The 22,529-nt window shown below is 36.9% G+C and overlaps 1 protein-coding gene across 1 annotated transcript in view; it reads left to right on the top strand.

Annotated features, from left to right (window-relative positions):
• Nucleotides 1–22,261, top strand: part of NXPH2 (neurexophilin 2) — a 150,801-nt gene extending 128,540 nt beyond the window's left edge. Inside the window, exon 2 of the mRNA XM_060178058.1 lies at nucleotides 19,508–22,261. Coding sequence (XP_060034041.1) covers nucleotides 19,508–20,251 — 744 coding nt within the window. The 3' untranslated portion in view covers nucleotides 20,252–22,261. The remainder of the gene's footprint in view (nucleotides 1–19,507) is intronic.
• The last annotated feature ends 268 nt before the right edge of the window (nucleotides 22,262–22,529 follow it).

Genomic DNA, 22,529 nt, shown 5'->3' with positions numbered 1-22,529 from the left:
TCTCTGACCCAGTGGTTTTTAAGGAGTGTGTTATTTAGTTTCCAAATTCTTTGACTTTTAATAATTGTCTGTTTGTTGTTAAATGTTAGTTTTACTCCACTGTGGTCTGAGAAGATACTTGGGATGATTTCAATGCTCTTCAATTTATTGATGCTGTCTTTGTGGCCTAACATGTGGTCTGTCCTTTAGTATGTGTTATGTGGATTTGAAAAGAAGGTGTATTCCAGTTTTTTGGGCTGAAGGACTCTGAAAATGTCCAAGAGGTCTAGTCTGTCAATCTCTTCATTCAATTCTCTTGTATATTTATTGGTTCTCTGCTTTGTTGATCTGTCTAAGTGTGAGAGTGGGGTATTGAAGTCTCCCACTATTATTGTATTACTATTGATGCATTTTTGAAATTCTTTCAGTAGGTGCTTAATGTATTTAGATGGTCCCTCATTGGGTGTATAGATGTTAATAATTGTTAAGTCTTCTTGGCTGATTGATCCTCTAATCATTATGTAATGTCCTTGCCTATCTTTTATTACTTTATTTAATTTAAAATCCATCGTGTCTGAGATGAGAATAGTTGTTCCTGCCCTTTTTTGTGGTCCGTTAGCCTGTATGATAGTTTTCCACCCTTTCACTTTAAGTCTGTGTTTATCTTGTTGTGACAGATGGGATTCTTGCAAGCAGCATATGGTTGGGTTATGTTTTCTTATCTATCCCCCCACCCTGTGCCTTTTGATGGTTGAGTTTAAGCCATTGACGTTTATTGATATTATGGACTTAATGTATTGTAGTGCCATTGTTCAAAAAAAAATTTTTGTTTGCTCTGATATATTGCAAGTATTATAGTGATGTTCTTGTTTATAAGAGGTCTCTTAGAACCTCTTTCAGGGCCAGCTTAGTGATGGTTGCCTCCTTTAACTGTTGTTTGTCTAAGAAGGTTTTGATCCCTCCATCTAGTTTGAAAGAAAGTCTGGCAGGATATATTATCCTTGGTTGAAACCCTTTTTCATTCAGGGCTCGATAGATATCTTTCCATTCCTTTATGGCTTTTAGAGTTTGAGTGGAGAAGTCTGCAGATAATCTTATGGGTTTTCCCTTGTATGTGACTTTTTGTTTCTCTTTTGCAGCCTTTAGGTTCCTTTCTTTATCCTTACTTCTTCTAATTGTGACTATGATGTATCTTGGTGTCTTCAGGTCTGGGTTGATTCTGTTTGGTACTCTCTGGGCCTCTTGAATCTTGATGTCCTTTCTGTCATTCAGGTCTGGGAAGTTTTCTTCTATTATTTCCTCTAGAATGTTTGCTTCCCCTTCCTCTCTTTCTTCCTCTGTCAGGCCAATTATACAAATGTTACTTCTTTTGAGATCATCCCATATGTCTCTGTTGTTGTTTTCAGTGTCTCTCAATCTCTTTTTAAGCTCTTTCACCTCTTTCTTCATTTTCTCTAACTCATCCTCTGTCTGACTAATTCTGTTTTCTGCTTCTGTTAGTCTGCTTTCCCTTGCCTCAGCTTCTTTCTTCATTACAGCTATTTCAGCTTTCAGTTCTCTAATTGCCTCAAGATAATCAGTATTTTCCTTGGGGGTCTCAACTGTTGTTTCCCTAATACTGCCATTCCTTTCCTCCGTGTTGTTTTCATTTCTGTGATTAATAAGTTTATTATTGCTTGCATACTTTTCTTATGTATGGTTACTTCTGGCTGATTTGTTGTTTCTTCTGGGCTCTTGTCTTCATTCATTGGAGTAGCAGTTTTATTTGTTTTTGATCTACCCATTTTTTGATTTATGTGTTTCTTTCTTTTATTTATATGCTCTGTTGTTCCTCAGTTGTTGTGTCTTGAGTACAAGCAACACTGTACTAAATACCTTTATGACAATTGCACTCACCAACTTGAGGAATTACAGTAGCAACTGAAGCAAGTTTTGAAGCAGTTTAATCGTTACCAGTTAGCCAAACAATTTCTCCAGTCCATGAAAGTATAGTAACCAAATCCCAGTGAATAAGAAAGAGAAAAGAAAGAAGGGATAGCAAGAATATACAGTTATGCAAATCTACTATCCACTGTATATTCTAGGGGTAGCAAGAGGGGAAAGGGAACTGGAGAAGAGATACAAACATAGAGAGTCCACTCTGAGTCAGATTTCTTCTCCAAAATAATTCATAAATTCAGAAAGGCAAAGAAGAAGGAAGGAAGAAGTGTATGACAAGATTTAAAAAAAAAGAAAAGAAAAGTAAAAGAAAGAAGAGACAAGAGAGAGAAAAGGGAAAAGATAAGAAATAGAGCTGTAATTAAAGAGCAGTGAAAGGAAAGGGTTTTTTTATTACTTTATTTTAAATTAAATTAAATTTAATTTTTTTGATTAGCTAGGAGGGGGAGGGAGGGTAGAGGAGGTAGGATTAAGGAGACAAGTTCCTTCCACAATAGATAAGATGCCCACTACCCTAGCAATGAAAGATACCCTAAGAGTTACTTCTGATCAACCTAAATGTGGGGGAAGATATATGTCTTTATATAGTATTAATAGTAAAATAGAGCAGGGTAAAAAAAAAATAAAATAAAAACCCTGTCCCAGATTACCTCAAACCTTGTGATCAGAGGCAGCTGATTGTTAAGAATGAGAAAAAAAAAAAACAACTCAGGACTAAACAAGGCTAGCTGAAATAGACAGTTATGCAAATCTACTATCCACTTTATATTCTAGGGGTGGCTAAAGGAGGAAGGGAAGTTGAGCAGAGACACTTGCAGTGGAGTCCATACTAAGTCATAATTCTTCCCCAAAATAATTCCTAAATGTGTATCAGTGAATTCAAAAGAGCACACTGTTTGGTGGTGTGGGGGCTGGGGGTTGTGGCTTTGGAAGCTGTAGGATTAAGGAAGAAAGGATGCATTGGATCGACCTTCTCGTGCATCCTGTGAGTACCCATTCATTGGGGAAACTGACGATCCTTCCTAGCCACATGGATCCCAGTCACTTTCAAAGCCAGCAACAAGCAGCTCCTGACAGCTTTCAACCTGACGCTGTTGACTGGCTATGGAAGAAGGGCAAATGCTAGAAGAAGAATAAGGAAGAAAGGATGACAAGAATGATAAAAGAAAAAAAAAGAGAGAGAGAGAAAAAAGAAAAAGATAAGAAAAAGAACAGTCATAAAAGAGCAGTGAAAGGAAAGGTTTTTTTAATTTATTTATTTTTAATTATTTAATTAGCTATGCGGGGTGAGGTGGGGGGGTTTGGCTACTTAGAAAGAAAAAAGGCCAGAGGTTTCAGAAGGGTATAGACTTAGAATGAATGATACTCCCTGGTGGGACAGGAATTTGGTAAAGAAATAGGCTCCTATCAGGGGAGCCTGCTAGGACCTGGTCCCCAGAGACTGGTTATGGGGGTGGGGGGGGCAAAGGGGAGGAGGTATGCATAAAAATTAAAAGGAAAAAAATTTTCCCCCTTTTTTCCTACTCTAACTCTTAACCCAAATTAAGTTATAGTCACCTCCTTGGTGTCACCGCTAGGACCCCTTATTGACTGGCCTACTAAAAGTAGAAAATCCTACCATTTCCAGGAGATGTGGTCAGAGCTCAAGCCACTAGCAGCTTCTCCGCCATCTTCTGGGAACCTTCTGACAGCTTTTTGAAGTGTGCAGTTACATTTAAAAAATTGTAGTTGTGAGAACTTTGTGTATTTTAAAGTAATAAATATGTATGGTGGGGCAGGTGGTGGTGCACCTGGTTGAGCACACATGTTACAATGTACAAGAATGCAGGTTTGAGCCCCTGATCCCCACCTGCAAGGGGAAAGCTTTGCAAGTGGTGAGGCAATGATGCAGGTGTCTGTCTTTCTCCCTATCTCCCCCTACTTTCTATTTCTGGCTGTCTCTATCCAATAAATAAAGATAATAAAAATAATTTAAATGTGTGGGATTCTACACAGTTCTTCACAACCAGGCTAATATTGTCAATGCCAGTTAGAAATGTGATGGATGGTCTAGGGCCAAGAAAAAATAATAATGAATTACAAGTTTATCCACTTCTTAACTAAGGAGTCAGTATTTTCATTTCCAAAGAGGTTAACTACAGATACAGAAATTATATTATTTTTTCAGTTTTTAAATTTTTAATCAACAGTGAGTTACAATTGGAAGACTACAGGGTATACAGGGTATAGTTCTATACCGCACACACCATCAAATTTTTGTGTACCCACTCTTCCACCTCCCAAAGATAACTATCACAGATCCCATAAAGTCTTAGAAACAGTTTGTTCTGGGAGTTGGGCACTAGCACTGCGGGTTAAGCACACGTGGCGCAAAGTGCAAGGACCAGAATAGGGATCCTTGTTCAAGCTCCCCGGCTCCCCACCTGCAGGGGGGGTCACTTCACAGGTGGTGAAACAGGTCTACAGGTGTCTATCTTTCTCTCTCCCTCTCTGTCTTCTCCTCCTCTCTCCATTTCTTTCTGTCCCATCCAACAACAACAACATCAATAACAACAACAATAATAACTACAACAATAAAAAACAAGGGCAACAAAAGGGAATAAATAAATATTAAAAAATAAAAAAGAAAGTTTGTTCCTTATGCTTTTTTTTGCAAGTTCATATGTATCAGTTCTCTAGATTCTACATATGAATGAAAGAAACCATGTGGTAGTCTTTCATCTTTACTTATTTCAATAAGCATAATCACCTCTAGTTCCATCATTTTGTCCCAAAGGACACAACATCATTGTTTTCATTGTGGAGTAGTATTCCATGGAGTATATTATATACCATGACTTCTTTAGGCAGTCATCTTTCAATGAGAGCTTTAGTTACTTCTTGGATATTGTCAATAATGTGGCTATGAACATAGAAGTGCATATGTTCCTTCAAATTAGTGTCTGTGTATGTCCTGTGAGTAAATGCCCCAGAATGGCACTGCTGGATCATAAGATACTTCTGTTTTCATCTATTGAAGGACTCTCTCCTTTTCTATGTCTACATATAGTTTTGTTTTGTTTTTGTCTTAAGTGTTTTTTGTTTGTTTTGCCACCAGTGTTATCACTGGGGCTTGAACTGACACTGAATCCACTGATCCTTCTTCATTGTTGTTGTTGTTGTTCTGTATTTTATTTGCTAGGACAAACAGAAAGTGAGAGGGGATTGGGAGTTAGAGAAGGATATGGGAAAATTAGAGACCTGCAGAGCTGGTCTAAGACCATTCATGAAGTTTCCCTCCTACAGGTAGGGAGTGGAGGCTCAGACCTGGGTCCTTGCACATGGTAATTTGTGCCCTCTACCCAACCCCACTACCCACTACCCAACCCCTTCCTGTTTCTGTTCTACCACTTATCACCTCAATAAAAGTTGGAATTCCCTTGCTTCTTTTCTTGTGGGACTCTTCAGTAATTCTTGCAAGGCACAGATATAGTGGTGAATTCCTTCAGTTTTTGTATGTTTGAAAAGACCATACTTCTCCCTCATAGTTTAAAGGTAAGTTGACTAGGTAGAGTATTCAGGACTGGCAGTTCTTATCTTTTAATACCTTGAATATTCCATTATAATCCCTTTGTGCCTCCACAGTTTGTGATGAGAAATATGATGAGACACTGATAGCGTTAAAGCTCAACAAATTTTAAAGAATTCCAAAATTTACTACCAACTCCTGAAAAAAAAATTGGACCAATCTATATTAAATTGAATAGAAGAAATACTGCTAATATGAATAACAAGAAATAATTTCTCCTAGCATAATTTTATATCAGACCGAATGATTCACTGATAGTTAACAATTTACATGTTAACATAGTTAACAATTTACCATTTTATGTCAAATTCTTTTTTTCCCTACCAGACTGTAAGAGTTTTTCCTTGTCCTTACTTTTAGTTAGTTAACTATGATGTGTCTTATGTACTGTTTTGATTCAGGAACTTCAGCTATCTGGATATCTATGTTTTAAACATTGTCTGATGTAGATTTTGAGCTATGATTTCTTTGAATATGTTCTTGCTCCTCTCTCCTTGACTTCTTCCTCAGGGATCCCAATAATTCTCACATTCATCTTTCTGAATGAGTCTACTATTTCATGTAGAATTGCATAATTTTTTCCTAAGGTTTTCCTCTCCAACAGTTTTAAACTCGGGGCATGTGGTAGTTGCTTCTTGTGTTCCTAATATTCTCACATCAGCCTGATATAATCTACCTCCTAGGCCTGCTCTCTGAGTCTAAACTGCATTGACAGTGTACTTCATACACTGCCGTTTTGTTTGGAGTTGTTCCTTCATTTTTTAAAACTTTATTCTTTTAATTTTGTATTTGTTATTAGTAGTATGTTAAAATATTGTAGTATAACAATGTACAGTTCAACAGCACACCCACCACGAAAGTTCTGTATCCACACTCTACCACCTCCCAAACATAATCAACATTGTTCTCCCAAGTCTTACAAACAGTTTACTTGCTTCTGTTTTTTGTCATTATTGTTATTTTGGTTTTTGGTTTTTGTTTTTTAGCAAGTTCATGTGAATCAGAACTCTAGATTCCATATATGAGTGAAACCATCTGGTAGTTGTCTTTCATATTTACTTATTTCACTAAACATAATCACCTCCAGTTCCATCCACTTTATCACAAAGGACACAATATCATTTTTTGATTATAGATTAGTAGTCTATCAAATATATATCCCAGAACTTCTTTAGTCCGTCATCTGATAATGGGCATTTAAGCTATTTCCACTTTTTGGCTATTGTGAATATGGGAACTATGAACAGAAGGGTGCCTATGTCCCTTCTACTTAGTGTTTGAGTAAACATTGGATTGATATTGTGGAGCATAAGGTAATTCTATTTTTATTTGTTTAAGGACTCTCCAAACAGTCTTCCAAAGGGTCTGCACCAGTTTGCAGTCCCACCAGCAGTGCAGCAGAATCCCTTTTCCTCCACAACCTCTCCAACTCCTGTTATTTTCTGGTATTAATGTAAGCCATTCTCTCAGGATTTAAATGGTGTCTCAGTATAGTTTTAATTTGCATTTCTCTAATGATAACTGAAGTGGAGCATTTCTTCATGTGTTTGTAGGCCATGTATATCTCTGCTTTAGAAAATTGTTTAGTTCTTTGGTTCACTTTTTTTATCAGGCTATTTTTGCTTCTTTTGTAGATCTGTACCAATTCTGTATAGGTGTTTGATATCATTCATTTGTCTGGTGTGTGATGTGCAAATATCTTCTCCCATTTACTCAATTGCCTGGTTATCATTGCATAGTTTGCTTTCAATGTATAGAAGCTTTTTAGTTTCATGTAATTCCATTTATTTACTCTTGTTTTCACTCCCCATGCCCAGGGAATTGAGTTTCCAAATACATCTTTGATGTGAAGTTTCACTGACATTTTCTTCTATAAATTTTAGAATTTCTGGTATATCTAAATTTTTACAACAGTATTCAAACTAGCTGTTTTATTATCATCAGATTTATTTATTTATTTATGTCACCACTCCAGTCACCAAAGGTCTGTCTCACCACACCCACCCCCATAGATAACCACTATCGTTCTCCCACAGTCTTGAAAATAGGTTCACATTTTCTTCACCTTGTATATTCAGTTGTCTATAGTCCACATATGAGTGAAACCATTCTGTAGTTTTTCTTCACCTCCTTACTTGCTTCACTTTTCTACATGTGGCTATCTAATTTTCACAAGCGCCAGCTGTTGAAGAGATTTTCTTTACCCCCATTAAATGGTTTTGGCCTCTTAATTATATATTAGGTGGTTTTGTATATGTGGACTTAATTCTGGGGTTTCAGTTCTGCTCCATTGCTCCAAGTGTCCATTTTTACTCTATGCTATTTTTATTACTATGGCTTTATAGTGTAAACTGAAGTTGGGAAGCATGCTACCTCTATTTCCCCACACACCCCCCCTTTTGTTTCCCCTCAGAAATACTTTGGCAATTCATAGTCTTTTGTGGTTCCACACAAATTTTTGGAGAAGTTGTTCAATTTTCTTGAAAAATGCCACTGGAATTTAGATAGGGATTGCAATGAAACTGTAGATTTCTTTTGGTAGAATGGCCATTTTAATAATGTGTATTCTTCTAATCCAGAAATAAAGAATGTTCTTCCACTTCTGATTGTCCTTCTCTATTTCTTTTTGCAATTTCCAATAGTTTTCATTACAAAGGTGCTTCATCTTCTTCATGAGAGTCACTCCAAGATATTTTATCTTTTAGAGCTCAATTAGAAATGGAAGTGAGTATTTTATTTCCTTTTCCTCTGGCCCCATGTTTATATACAGGAATTCCATAAATTTATATGTATTGATTTTGTATCCTGCTACTCTACTGAATTTATTAATTATTCCCAGTAATTTTTTTGGAGTCTCTGGTGTTCTCTGGGTATGATATCATGTCATCATGTCTAGGTATAATATCATGTCATCAAATCTTGATCATTTGATTTCTTCTTTTCGAATTTTTATGCCTTTGATATCTCTTTCTTGTCTATTTCCATGGCAAAGACCTTGAGAACTCTGTTGAATAACAGTGGAGATAGTAGACATCCTTATCTGGTTCCTAATTTTAAGGGGAAAGCTTTCAGCTTTTCACCATTGAGAATGATGTTAGCTATGGGTTTGTCATAAATGGTCTTTATTAGGTTAAGGAGTTTGTCTATTTCCAGTTTTGGAGGGTCTTTATCATAAGTGGTCCATGGATCTTGTGAAATGCCTTTTTGGCGTTGACTAATTTGATTGTGATTTTTTAACTTTTTGTTGATACGATGAATTATGTTGATAGACTTACAGATGTTGAACCATCCTTGTTTCCCTGGGATGAATCCCAATTTGTCTTGGTACATGATTTTCTTGATATGTTAATGGATTTTCAAATACTTTCCAAGATCTTGTTCAGGATCATTGCATCAATGTTCACCTGTAGTTTTTTTCTGGTATAATTCTTTCCTGCTCTGGGGATCAAAGTGTTGTCCCATCATAGAACATGTTAGGTATCATTTGCCCCTCTTCAATTTTCTGCGGTTTGGTGAGTTTCTGTAGAAATCCTGACAGGATTTTGTTGAATATGTACGTAATTTTTAAAAATTAATTTATTAGGGAATTCATGATTTACATTCCTCAGTAAATAGAATAGTTTGTACATGCATAACATTTTTCAACTTTTCATACAACAATACAACCTCCATTAGGTCCTCTGTCATCCTTTTTAGGCATGTATTCTCTCCCCAGGCCCATCCCAGAGTCTTTTACTTTGGTGTAATAAGCCAATTCAAGTTCAGGTTCTATCTGTCTTCTCTTCTCATCTTGTTTTTCAAATTCTGCCAGAGATTGAGATCATCCCATATTCATCCTTCTGTTTTTGACTTATTTCACTTAACATGAATTTGTCAAGCCTCATCCAAGAAAAGCTGAAAACAGTGAAGTCACTGTTTTTAATAGCTGAGTAGTATTCCATTGTGTATGTATACCACAACTTGCTCAGCCACTCATCTATAGTTGGACACCTGGGTTGCTTCCAGGTTTTGGAAATTACAAATTGTGCTGCTAAGAACATATGTGTACACAGATCTTTTTGGATGGGTGTGTTGGGTTCCTTAGGATATATCCCCAGGAGAGGAATTGCAGGATCATAGGGTACGTCCATTTCTAGTCTTCTGACAGTTCTCCAGACTGCTCTCCATAGGGGTTGGACCAATTTACATTCCCACCAGCAGTGCAGGAGGGTTCCTTTGACCCCACAACCTTTCCAGCATTTGCAGCTGTTACCTTTTCAGATGTATGACATTCTGAAAGGAGTGAAGTGGTATCTCACTGTTGTCTTTATTTGCATTTTTCTGACAATCAAAGCATTTTATCATGTGTTTCTCAGCCTTTTGGATCTCTTCTGTGGTGAATATTCTGTCCATGTCCTCTCCCCATTTTTGGATGGGGTTATTTGTTTTCTTATAGTTGGGTTTGGCAAGCTCTTTATATATTTTGGTTATTAACCTCTTGTCTGATACATGGCATGTAAAGGTCTTCTCCCATTCTGTGAGAGGTCTATTGGTTTGGGTAGTGGTTTATTTTGCTTTGCAGAAGCTTTTTAACTTGATATAGTGCCATAGGTTTATGCTTGCCTTAGTCTTCTTTGTAATTGGATTCATTTCATTGAAGATGTCTTTAAAATTTATGCAGAAAACAGTTCTGCCAATATTTTCCTCTAAGTATCTAATAGTTTCTGGTCTAACATTCAAAGTCCCTGATTCAATTGGAATTTACTTTTGTATTTGGTGAAATATAGTGGTTCAGTTTCATTCCTCTGCATGTTTCAACCCATTTTTTCCAACACCATGATTTCCCCATTTAGTAGTCTGGGCACCTTTGTCAAATTTCAGATGTCCATAGGTATGGGGGATTACTTCCAGGCTCTCAACTCTATTCCACTGGTTAGTGTGCATTCATGTTCCAGTACCAAGGAGTTTTGATTACAATGGTCTTATAACACAATTTGAGATATGGGAGTTTGATGCCTCCAGTTCTGTTCTTTCTTCTCAAGATTGTTTTGGCAATTCTAGGTCTTTTCTGGTTCCAGATAAACATTTATAGTATTTGTTCTATTCTCATAAAAAAATGTGTTTGGGATTTTGATGGGGATAGCATTAAATTTGTAGATGGCTCTGAGTAGTATATTGACTTTGATGTTAATTCTTCCAACCCATGAACATGGAATATCTTTCCACTTCTTTGTGTCTTTTTCAATTTCCTTGAGTAGTGGCTCAATTTTCAGTATACAAGTCTTTCACTTCTTTGGTTAGGTTTTTTCCTAGATATTTTATTTATTTTTTTTGTTGCTATAGTAAAAGGAATTGATTTCTGCATTTCATCTTCTTTTAACTTAGTGTTTGCATAGAGGAATGCCACTGACTTTTGAATGTAAATTTTGTACCCTGGCATCTTACTGTATTGCCTGATGATTTCCAAAAACTTCTTGCTGGATTCCTCAGGTTTTTCTATATATAGTAACATGTCATCTGCAAATAGGGAGAGTTTGACTTCTTCTCTTCCAATCTATATGCCTTTAATTCCTTGCTCCTGCCTGATTGCTATGTCAAGAGCTTCCAACACTATGTTGAATAATAATGGTGAAAATAAGCAGCCCTGTCTAGTATCTGATCTGAGGCGAAATGCTTCCAGTTTTTCACCATTGCATATGATGTTGGCTGTAGGTTTGTTGTATAGAGACTGCATCATTTTCAGGAATTTTCCATCTGTTCCCATTTTTGTAGTGTTTTGATCATAAAGGGATGTTATATTTTGTCAAAGGCTTTCTCTGCATCTATTGATATGACTATGTGGTTTTTGGTCTTGCTTTTGTTGAAGTAGTGGATTTTATTGATTGTTTTATATATATTAAACCAGCCTTGCATCCCTGGAATAAAGCGCACTTGGTCATGATGAACATTTTTTTAATATACTGCTGTATCCGGTTGGCTAGAATTTTGTTCAATATCTTAGTATCTATGTGCATCATAGATATTGGTCTGTATTTATTTATTTTTTTTGTTGTGTCCATGTCTGCTTTTGGTATCAAAGTGATGTTGGCTTCATAGAAGCTGGAATGGAGTATTCCAGTGTCTTCAATCTTCTGGAAGACTTTTAAAAGTAGAGGGATTAGTTCTTCTTGGAAGGTTTTGTAGAATTTATTTGTAAAACCATCCGGTCCAGGACATTTATTCTTGGGAAGGGTTTTGATAACTGTTTCAATCTCATTAGCTGTGATGGGCCTGTTCATATTATCTAGTTCCTCTTTATTTAATTTTGGAAGTTCATATGTATCTAGGAAATCATCCATTTCTTCAAGATTCTCTAGCTTGGTGGCATGTAGTTGTTCATAAAATTCTAGCATGATTTCACCTCAGACTGTGTCCAGAGACTTCACGTGTGGAATGACAACCCTTCAGCTTCATTACTCGGGTGAGACCTTTCCTTTTACAGTACACTCTAATTTCATCTCAGGTAGTTCACTTTCTAACAAAGTCCCATAACCTAGATACACACCAGTTTCTGTGAGAGAGAGCTTATGTGCACACGTATCCATAAACTACTGCAAAATATATACCTGAAAGCAGAAGTACACTAGAGTTTGCAGTTCCAGATGCCACCAGGCTGCTGGCCAGGCTTCCCTGGATTGAAGACCCCACCAATGTGTCCTGGAGCTCAGCTTCCCCAGAGACACACCTTACTAGGGAAAGATAGAGGCAGCCTGGGAGTATGGACCGACCAGTCAACACCCATGTTCAGCGGGGAAGCAATTACAGAAGCCAGACCTTCTACCTTCTGCAACCCTCAACGACCCTGGGTCCATGCTCCCAGAGGGCTAGAGAATGGGAAAGCTATCATGGGAGGGGGTGGGTTATGGAGATTGGGTGGTGGGAATTGTGTGGAGTTGTACCCCTTCTACCTTATGTTTTTGTTCATTAATCCTTTCTTAAATAAAAAATTTAAAAAAAAAAAGAATTCTAGCATGATATGTTGAATTTCTGTGGTGTTTGTTGTGATAGCTTGTCTTTCATTTACACTCCAATTTATTTGGGTCTTCCCCCTTTTTTGTTTTGTGAGTCTGGCTAGAGGTTTGTCAATTTTGTGCACTCTTTCAAAGAGCCAACATTTACTTTCATTGATCTTTTATATAGTTTTCTTATTTTCAATGTTATTTATATCTGCCATAATTTTAGTGATTTCTGTCCTTCTGGTTGCTTTAGGGTTCCTTTGTTCTTCTTTTTCTAGGTCTTTAAGGTGAGCAATTAGGTTGGTTATTTGTGCTTTTTCTTGTTTCCTAATGTGTGCTTGTATGGCCATGAACTTCCCTCTCAGTATTGACTTAGCTTTGTCCCAAACATTTTGATAGCTTGTGTCTTCATTTTCATTGAACTCTCAAAACATTTTGATTTCTTTCTTTATTTTCCCTTTGACCCAGTAGTTGTTAAGTAGTATATTGTTGAGCTTCCATATTTTTGGACTATTACTAATCTTTTGTTGATTATTAAGTGTTAGTTTAATTCCATTGTGATCTGAGAAGATGCTTGGGATGATTTCAATGCTCTTGAATTTGATGGTGCTATCTTTGTGGCCTATCATATGGTCTATCCTTGAGAACAACCCATGTGGATTTTATTTGAGTAGAATGTGTATTCTGGTTTCTTGAGGTGAATGACTCTGAAAATGTCCAATAGTTCTAGTTTATCTATATCCTCATTTAGCTCCCTCATTTCTTTATTGATTTTCTGCATTGATGATCTGCCAAGTTGCGAGAGTAGGGTATTAAAGTCCCATACTATTACGGTGTTGCTATTAATGTGTTGCTATAGCTCTATCAGTAGATGTTTGATGTATTTAGATGGCTTCCCATTGGGTGCATAGATGTTAATAATTGTTAAGTCCTCTTGATTGACTGACCTTCTGAGCATTAAGTAATGACCATCCCTATATTTTTTAATTTTAAAGTCTATCATGTAAGATAGACTTTAAAATTTAAAATTTAGCTGTTCCTGCCCCTTTTTGTGGGCCTTTGACTTGTATGATAGTTTCCATCCTTTCACTTTGAGTCTGTGTTTGTCTTGTTGAGTTAGGTGATATTCCTGCAGACAGCATATGGTTGGGTTGTGTTTTCTGAACCATCTTCCAACTCTGTGCCTTTTAATAGGTGAATTCAGGCCATTGACATTTATTGATATCATAGATTAAGATATTTTAAGGCCATTCTTGTAGATTTTTAGAGTGTTCTGATCTATAACATATTTATAGTGGTCTGTTTATAGGAGACCTTTCAGAACTTCTTTTAGGGAAGGCTTGGTGATAGTTGATTCTTTCAACTCTTGCTTGTCTGAGAAGTTTTTTATGCTTTCATCTAGTCTGAATGACAGTCTAGCAGGATACAGTATTCTTGGTTGAAAGCCTTTCTCATTGAGCACTCGATAGATATCTTGCCATTCTCTTCTGGCCTATAGTGTTTGTGTGGAGAAGTCTGCTGCTAATCTTTTGGGGTTTCCTCTGTAGGTGACTCTTTGTTTTTCTCTTGCAGCCTTCAGGATCCTTTCCCTATCCTTATTCCTTTCCATTCTAAATATGATGTGTTTTATTGTCTTTAAGTCTGGGTTAATTCTGTTTGAAACCCTCTGGTCTTCTTGAACCTTTATGTCTTTGATGTTGTCTAGACTAGAGAAGTTTTCAGCTATTATGTCCTGAAGAATGCTTTCTTCCCCTCCCTCTCTTTCTTCCTCTGCTAAGCCAATAATGTGTATATTGTTTCTTTTGAAGTCATTCCATAGGTCTCTGTTGTTGTTTTCAGTTCTCTTAATCTCTTTTTGCGATCTGTTACTTCTTTTTTAGTTGTCTTTAATTCATTGTTGGTCTTGCTGATTCTTTCTTCAGCCTCATTGATTCTATTCTCCCTCCTCTCTACTGTTTTCTAGATTTCATCTATTTTATTACCCTGTTCTGATACTGTTTTAGCTTGTTCAGCTAGTTGTGTTCTTGATCAGCTATTTCAGCTTTCAGCTCTCTGAGAACCTTGAGATAATTAGTGTTTTATTCCAGAGTCTCATTTGTTGTTTCTACATTTCTGATGACAATTCTTTTCAAACTCCTTGCTCACTCCTGTGATTATTTCCTTAACTAGTGTTTGGATGTTGACCTCATTATTTTGTGCTTCACCCTTTGGGGTGCTTTTAGCTAGACTCTTGTCCTGGTTCATTTCTCCAGTATTTCTTCTTGTTGGTTTAACCATTTTATATAGTATGTTATGAGGTCCCTTTCTCAGTACTTTTCAAATTACTGATCACTCTTGTCTGGACTGACTTGTGGCTATGTAAGGTACTTAAAGGGTTCATATTTATGGAAATTGACATTTGTTTCAATATTATTTCAATCTTTGAGTTGGAGCACAGAGGCTGTTAAAAGCCTCTTTTGTTCTTTTCCTTTTGTGTAGGCTATGGGAGCCTAAGGGCTTTTAAACTATAAGTAGGCTTTTTATCTTAATACCTCATTCCTGACAGAGAGATAAAGCAGGGTGGGGGAGAGATAATATAGTGGTTATGCAAAGAGACTCTCACAACCCAAGGATCCAAATCTCCAGGCTCAATTCAGCTTCTCTGCCATGCTAGGCACTGCTGGGTCCTGTGAGTTTCTAAACAAGTCCTGTTTATAGTGTGTATGTTTTGGGCAAATATTCACTATGTTCTCATCAGGAGAACAACATGGAATGGTTCCCACCACACAGCCCCACCACTAAGCCACCAAGGTGTAGATTTCCTCCTGAGTTCCCTGGTTAGTTCTCTGTCCCCTTGTGTTAGCACAGGGCCTCCCCCCTGCTGTTCCAGCCTCTGAGGGAAGTAGCAATGGAGACTCATAGTTTCATTTGGTGAGTCTTAAGGGAGTCCTCTCCTCCCTTCAGCCTTCTTTTTGTTGGTGAAACAGACGAGGTGGTAAACTGCCAGACTGTTACCAGCCACTTAATCTCTCCCTAGGATCCTCTCTGTCCATGAGTCACACATATTTGGACTCACTGGTGATTTTTTGGGTTTCTGATGTCATTCTAGTCCTGCCTTGTTGCGGTCCCAGATGATCTCCTTTGGTATTCCTAGTTAACCTGAGAGAGGAGACAGGAGAAACACAGTTGCTGCTGCTCCGTAGGCCCACCTCCGCTAGATGTATCATAATTTTTTTTTTTGCTTGTTTTAGTTGGTGGAGAGAGCAAAGTGAGTCTGCTTTTACTCCATAGCCATGCCTCCAGAAATCTCTCTTTTTCCCAACTTGTGGTTCTGAGTGGAATCTTTCTTTTTTGGTTAAGTGACCTATCAGTTCTTGAGTATGTTTCTGCTTGTTAAGTTTACATTCTTGAATTGCCATAATAATGAGTTTTCAAAATTCTATTTCAGAAATTTTATCCAGATCTTTGTACATCTGATCTTCTTTGTGTCCTGACATGGCTTTATCTCATGTATTTCAAGACTTGCACATTTAGCATATTTTTTTTGGAGCCAGCAGTGGCACTGTGGCTATACTGTTAGATTTCCCTGTTTACATTTCTTGGTGGGGAAGGGTATAGAGGATTCTATCATGTGTCACCTGGCTTACTTAGTGCCTGTGATGTTAACGTGGGATCTTGTTGTCCAGTTCCCAGACACTATGACTAAGTGATTTTTAAGAAGTCCCACTTCTAATTTAGCAACTTTTCAGGTGATTTTTTTCCCCTTACTTTAACAAGTTGACCATGGGAATGTCATATAGCAGCTGCTACTCCATGACCATGCTTGTGAGAGTTGGCTAGGGTTTAGTTTCCTAGTCTGCTGTGGTGCAGCATGAGCAAACCACTGGGCTTTAGTTCTCAGTCCGGTTTTTCTCTTAAACTGGTGAGTCTTTCTGGGCAGTTTAATATCCTGTTGCCACTGAGTTCAGAAGTTAAGCACCCAGAAATTCTCTGCCTTCCTGTCACAGACAGTGTGCTTCTACCAAGATGGCACCAGCTGCCCTAAGAATGGATTCAAAAGTGCAAGGATTCTGATTTGAGTCCCTGCCTCCCCACCTGCAGGGAGGTTGTTTCACAAGAGGTGAAACAGGTCTGCAGATGTTTGCCTCTCTCTCCCCCCTCTGTGTCTTCCCCTCCTCTCTCAATTTCTATCTGTTCTATCCAACAACAAAAGAAAGAAAGAGAGAGAAAGAAAGAAAGAAAGATGAAAAAGGAAAAATGTGGCTTCTAGAAGCAGTGGATTCATAGTGCAGGCACTGAGCCCCAGTGATAACTTTGGAGGCAAAAGAAAAAAAAAACCCTAGTACCTATTAATTTAGAATTCTACATTGTTGGGCAAGCAAAATTGCCTAGCTGGATAGTGTGTCTGCTTTATCATGCATATGACCTAGGTTCAAACCCAAGCCCAGCTCCACCAGATTGGAGTAATCTAAAAAAAAAATCCTATATAATTGCAAACATATTTGTCTTTGAAAGATAGATGCAATATACTTATATATTTTCAATAATAAAATAGCAGGGAGAGAAAAAAAAGTACCAGGCATTAAAAAAATACATTAAAATGTGTAATGTGAAACAAGTATTTTAAAGTACAAAAAGAACATATAGTCATTCATAATAGAATGTTGTCATACATGTGGAAGAAAATAATTTTGTTTTTATTTTCCAAGGTTATTGCTGGTGCTCGATGCCAGTACTATGAATTCACTGCTCCCAAAGGTCATTTTTTGTTATAGGATGGGACAGAGAGAAATGAAAGAGGAGGGGAAGATAGAGAGGGGGAGAGAAAGGTAGACACCTGCAGACCTGCTTCACCGCTTGTGAAGTGACTGCCCTGCAGGTGGGGCCAGGGGCTCAAACCGGGATCCTCGTGCTGTCCTTGTGTTTCATACTATATGTGCTTATCCCAATGGGCTACCACCTGGGCCCTGAAAATAAATGTTTTTGAATGGAAAATAGATCTTAGTTCTACCGACAAAGTATTAATCAGTATCAAATGTACAAAAGTAAGAAATGAGATTTCTTTTAAGCAAACTAATGGCAAAAAAAAAATCGTAGGACTTTATCTTGTGGTTGAGAAGAAGGAAAACAAAAGTAAAGAAGGAATGTCGAAAGTTGTTCTAATTGTGGGAGTAGAGATCCAGCGGTTATAGATAGGAGTTCTTGCATCCCAGAGAATCTCAGCAAGTGGTAGATGCGTCTGTCAGCACTGATCAGGCAAAAAACAAAACTCATGACATGCTGGAAACAACTGAAAAATAGATAATAGACTCTGGGCAAAAAGAACAATAATCATATAGAAGGGAAATTGGACTTCGATCAGGAAGGAACTTCTTCACTGCCCATTGATCCTTGGCTCTCTTGTTGGAGAGAGATCAGAGCACATTGCATCAAGCATACAGCATCACTTCTCAGGAGACTTTTCTTAACTGGAGCCTCCATTGAATTCCTCCAGTGAGAAGCAGTTGATTTGAATGAGATTTGTGCACAACATAATAAAGAATATTCTTAATGGAAAGCTAGTGTAAGTAACAGTTTATTTTGAGCTAGAAACCCTAAGTAATGATCCCTCTTTTCAAGTGCATATGCCAAATTTTCTGCACCAGGAGACATAAGTATATATGAACTCTTTAAATAAGAGAGGTAGTACCATTTTAGATTCTCAAAAATGTAGAAAATACGCATCTTATCAATTTCCTCTTCTGGCAAACCTCAGTAATTTAAGTGGAGAGAAAATTTTAAATATGCTAGAAATGAATAACTTTTTTTTTTTTTTTGAAATCAACCAAATGGGACAACGTGGGTGGGAATACCACAAAGAAAAAAGCAGAGGTGGAGGAGTACACACTCACATTTAAGTCCTCATATTCATAACCCTAAACTGATCTTGAGAAGCTATAAATGAAAATTCTTTCTACAAATCTCTGTAAGAACATCTGTACTTTTATAAATGTTAAAAAAAAATACCTCACACTGTTAAACTCAAATATGTGGTCTAGTACAATATTTATATTCTAGATTATGTCTTTTGTTTGCAAAACTGGATTTAAAGCAGTATATATATATATATATATATATATATATATATATATATATATATTTAATAATCTGAGATTCATTTTGTAAGGTGCTTTACCAAGTTTGAGCAAGTTGATGACACAATAAATAAATACAGCCTCATTTCTTTCTCAACCTTTTCATCAATGGTGACAGTTCTCTGGAGAGTCATTACAAGAGTGGTTTCTGCCATTAGAGATAAGAGACTATCAATGTTTCCACTAAATACCTCCATTTTCCAAACTCCATAACTCATCCATGTATATTCATTCCAGGAAATGGTTTCATATGTACTGGCTCTCTCTCTGTCTCTGAAAATCCATATTGATTAACTGGTTTTCAAACATCATAGAAACTCACTACAAAAAGAGTAAAAAAAATAGAAATGCAAATAATGCCCTATGCTTTCATTGGGTACATTTGAAGGGAGATACTATGTAAATTTTTCTTAGGAATGTTGCCTTCCAGAGTATAATTCAGTTATAAAATATACTCGTGTATTAATTCAAGAGACCCGACAATATCTGTTAGGATTTACCAACATATCAGATGGCTTAACTTTCCTTTTGTAAACTTTCAGCATTTGAGAAATGCCTTCTCCCTAGTGAGGAGAGGGTGGGTGGGACAGACTTTGAAAACTTAATGTTTTTATCAAATGAAAGCTTAAAATATTCAACTTCCTTTTATCTGGAGAGATAGAATTGTGAAGATTAGGAAACAGAGACCAAAACGCACATGAACCCATGAAAACGAAGTACTCTGTTATTAACCCCACCATCTTTTAAGTATGTGCTCACAGTTCTATATTGTTTGAATAACTTTCCTTCCACTGTTAAGCTCAGCTCTGTGTGTGAAAAAACTGTTAAGTGAGAATAAAAAGAATGCCCTATGAATTTCCCTTGTGCTTTGTCTTTAATATGAGTGCCCTCAAAGCCTAACCTGAAGTTCATTTCTCTTTCTTCTTTTTAAACAGCTATTTTGTGACAGTAAAAAGGTGGTTCATGCCACAGAGGGACTGGACTGGGATGACAAAGATGCTCCAGGGACATTGGTTGGAAATGTGGTGCACTCAAGGATCATCAATCCTCTGCGTCTGTTTGTTAAACAGTCTCCAGTTCCAAAGCCAGGGCACTTGGCGTACGCGGACAGCATGGAAAACTTTTGGGATTGGCTGGCCAACATCACAGAAGTTCAGGAACCACTGGCAAGAACTAAACGGAGACCAATAGTAAAAACAGGAAAATTTAAGAAAATGTTTGGATGGGGTGACTTTCATTCCAACATTAAAACTGTTAAACTCAATCTCCTCATCACAGGGAAAATTGTTGACCATGGAAATGGAACCTTCAGTGTTTATTTCCGACATAATTCCACAGGCCTAGGCAATGTTTCAGTTAGTTTGGTACCCCCCTCCAAAGTGGTGGAATTTGAAGTTTCCCCACAGTCCACCCTGGAGACCAAGGAGTCTAAATCATTCAACTGTCGCATTGAATATGAAAAAACAGATCGGGCAAAGAAAACCGCCCTGTGCAACTTTGACCCATCGAAGATCTGCTACCAGGAGCAGACTCAAAGCCATGTATCCTGGCTGTGCTCCAAGCCCTTCAAGGTCATCTGCATTTACATTGCCTTTTACAGTGTTGATTACAAACTTGTGCAAAAGGTCTGCCCTGACTACAATTACCATAGTGAGACTCCATATCTATCATCTGGCTAAATCTTTCCACAGCGATAGAAATGAAAGTCAAGTATATATTTAATTAGAATGCCCAAGAATCAAGCCCAGCTTCTTTTAATATTCTTTTTGTTTCTTTGTTTCTGTTGGTTCCCTATGAGATTTCTAAATTTTAAAAAGAAACATCTTTAAATATAAAATGTGTTTGTTTTGAACATAAGTACCTTAAAGAATCAAACTGTTTTTGAAAGCATCACTTTCAAGTAGGATGGCTAAGTCTTAGAAATACTGTTGTTTCTCTGAAAGAAGAATCAATGGTAGCAACAGAAGAACACAAGAAAGAGTCAAATTGTGCATGTCATAAACATTGCTCTTGAAATGAGCCTGCCTTTGAAACATGTTTTGGAAGGTTACCTTAAAAATAGCAGTTCCAGTAAAGTAACTGAAAAGATTGTGTGTGATAGTTGAATCCCATTTCTGACATTTTTTATTGCTGTGCCCCCCCCACATCTGTGCTGTTATTGATATGAGAGATGAAGGAGTAAATTTGTCTCAGAACTCATGTGTGAAGTTACAGTGCCACAGTGGAACTAAATACATTGCTGTTTGAGCTAGAGTTGAATGGAATATAATTTGAACACCTAGCTACAAGTCGGTCATCATCCATATGAGTCTCATCTGAATGGTAATATTGGTGTATTAAGAAAGAAAATCTGGATATGTCAGTTCAGCGGTAATGAAAATGATCTTTTAGAGGGTCTTGTAGGGTGTTTTGTTTTGTTTTTTTTTTTGCTAAAATCATTGCTGTGAAATAGCCAACCATACCTTAAATCTTTGTTAACATTAGAACCTCACTCTATTCATTTCATAATGTGATTTTTATGTACATGAATAGAGCAAATCAAGTTGAGAAATTACTTCCTAGGTGAGAAAATAAAATGAAGTAAAGGGAGGAAATTATAGAATTATGAACTTATTTCTAATCAACTCGGTTCAGTTCCTATTGCACGAAGCTAATTATTTGAAAAGGGAGTTAAATTCTATGTGGAAACGAAGTTATATTTAAACATTACTTTTTATTCATGCTGCCAAGGTTATCACATTTCCTGTACTACAAATTTACTGCTACTGGCAGCTCTTTTTTTTTTTTTTTTTTACAGACTGAGACAGAGAAATTTAGAAGGATTGAAGAGATAAAGAAAGAGAGAGATGAAGGGACACCTACAGCTTTGCTTCACTAACCGTGAAGCTTCAGGTCTCCTGGAGGTAGAGACTGCGGGCTTGAGCCTGGTTCCTTGTGCACTGTACTCTGTGTCCTCTACTAGGTGCACCTCCTCTTGTCCCCACAAAAACATTCCTAATTATTACTAAGTGATAATATCCAAAGTACTCAATTTATCAAGCTCTTCAGGTTACTTCAAAATTAATATTGCTTCACAGTTGCTGTCCTCCCATTCTGAAGGGAGATCTTCCTCCTGTGCCATAAAACTAGATAATCTTTATATTTTCACAGAAAGAGGCTCTAGATAAATAGAGGGGAATAAAGAAAGGTTCCTAGATCTTGGGATGTTTGTTTTTTTTTTAATAGGTGTTAACACTCTCTCTTTTAATGTGTAAAATAACAGCTAGGTGAAACTAAAAAAAACTAAAGGAAGAACAAGCCTAATAAACAAAACTGCTCTTACCACTCTGTTCAGAAATTCAAAAGCTCTAGTTTTTTTGGTTTCGTTTTTGTTTTAACATCTTCTTTCTTTTCCTTTTATGGTGATAATGCACAGTGTTTGATTTTTGTCTTTTGTAAAAATTATACTAGGCTTAGTGTGTAGTAGTTCAGGCTTGAAATTTTTGCTGAGTTCATCAGGTGGTTTTGTACTTTTGTGGTTGGTGTGAAATGTTTTGAGACATCTTATTTTCATCTAGAGACAAGATAAAATACTGTTTATTGTAAAATATGTGGGAATCATATATGTATATAAACTTAGGATTTTTCTGTGTATAGGGAAAGTATGTGGACACGTTTATATGTAAATAAAAAGAATTTGTTAAATCTGTCACATGATGTAAGGGTTTTTATTTTCTAAAGACTGCTCTCTTTAGTTCTTTACTCGTGAGCATTCAGTGTATGTATGTTTATATGTATGTAATACCAACTGAGCATTAAGATTTTCTTTAAGTACATACAAAATAGAGCAGCTTGGTTATGGAGATTATAAAGTAGAATAAAAAGATAAGTCTTATAAAGCATTTGGCACCTAGCCTGACATCTAATAAAAACTATGTGAATGTGAACTACTGTGTGACTTGATTGTTATTACAGCAT

The sequence above is a fragment of the Erinaceus europaeus genome, chromosome 18, assembly GCF_950295315.1.
Source record: "Erinaceus europaeus chromosome 18, mEriEur2.1, whole genome shotgun sequence".
Classification (NCBI taxonomy): domain Eukaryota; kingdom Metazoa; phylum Chordata; class Mammalia; order Eulipotyphla; family Erinaceidae; genus Erinaceus; species Erinaceus europaeus.
The sequence above is the reverse complement of the archived record's forward strand: the minus strand, read 5'-3'. Positions and strand labels throughout refer to the sequence as shown.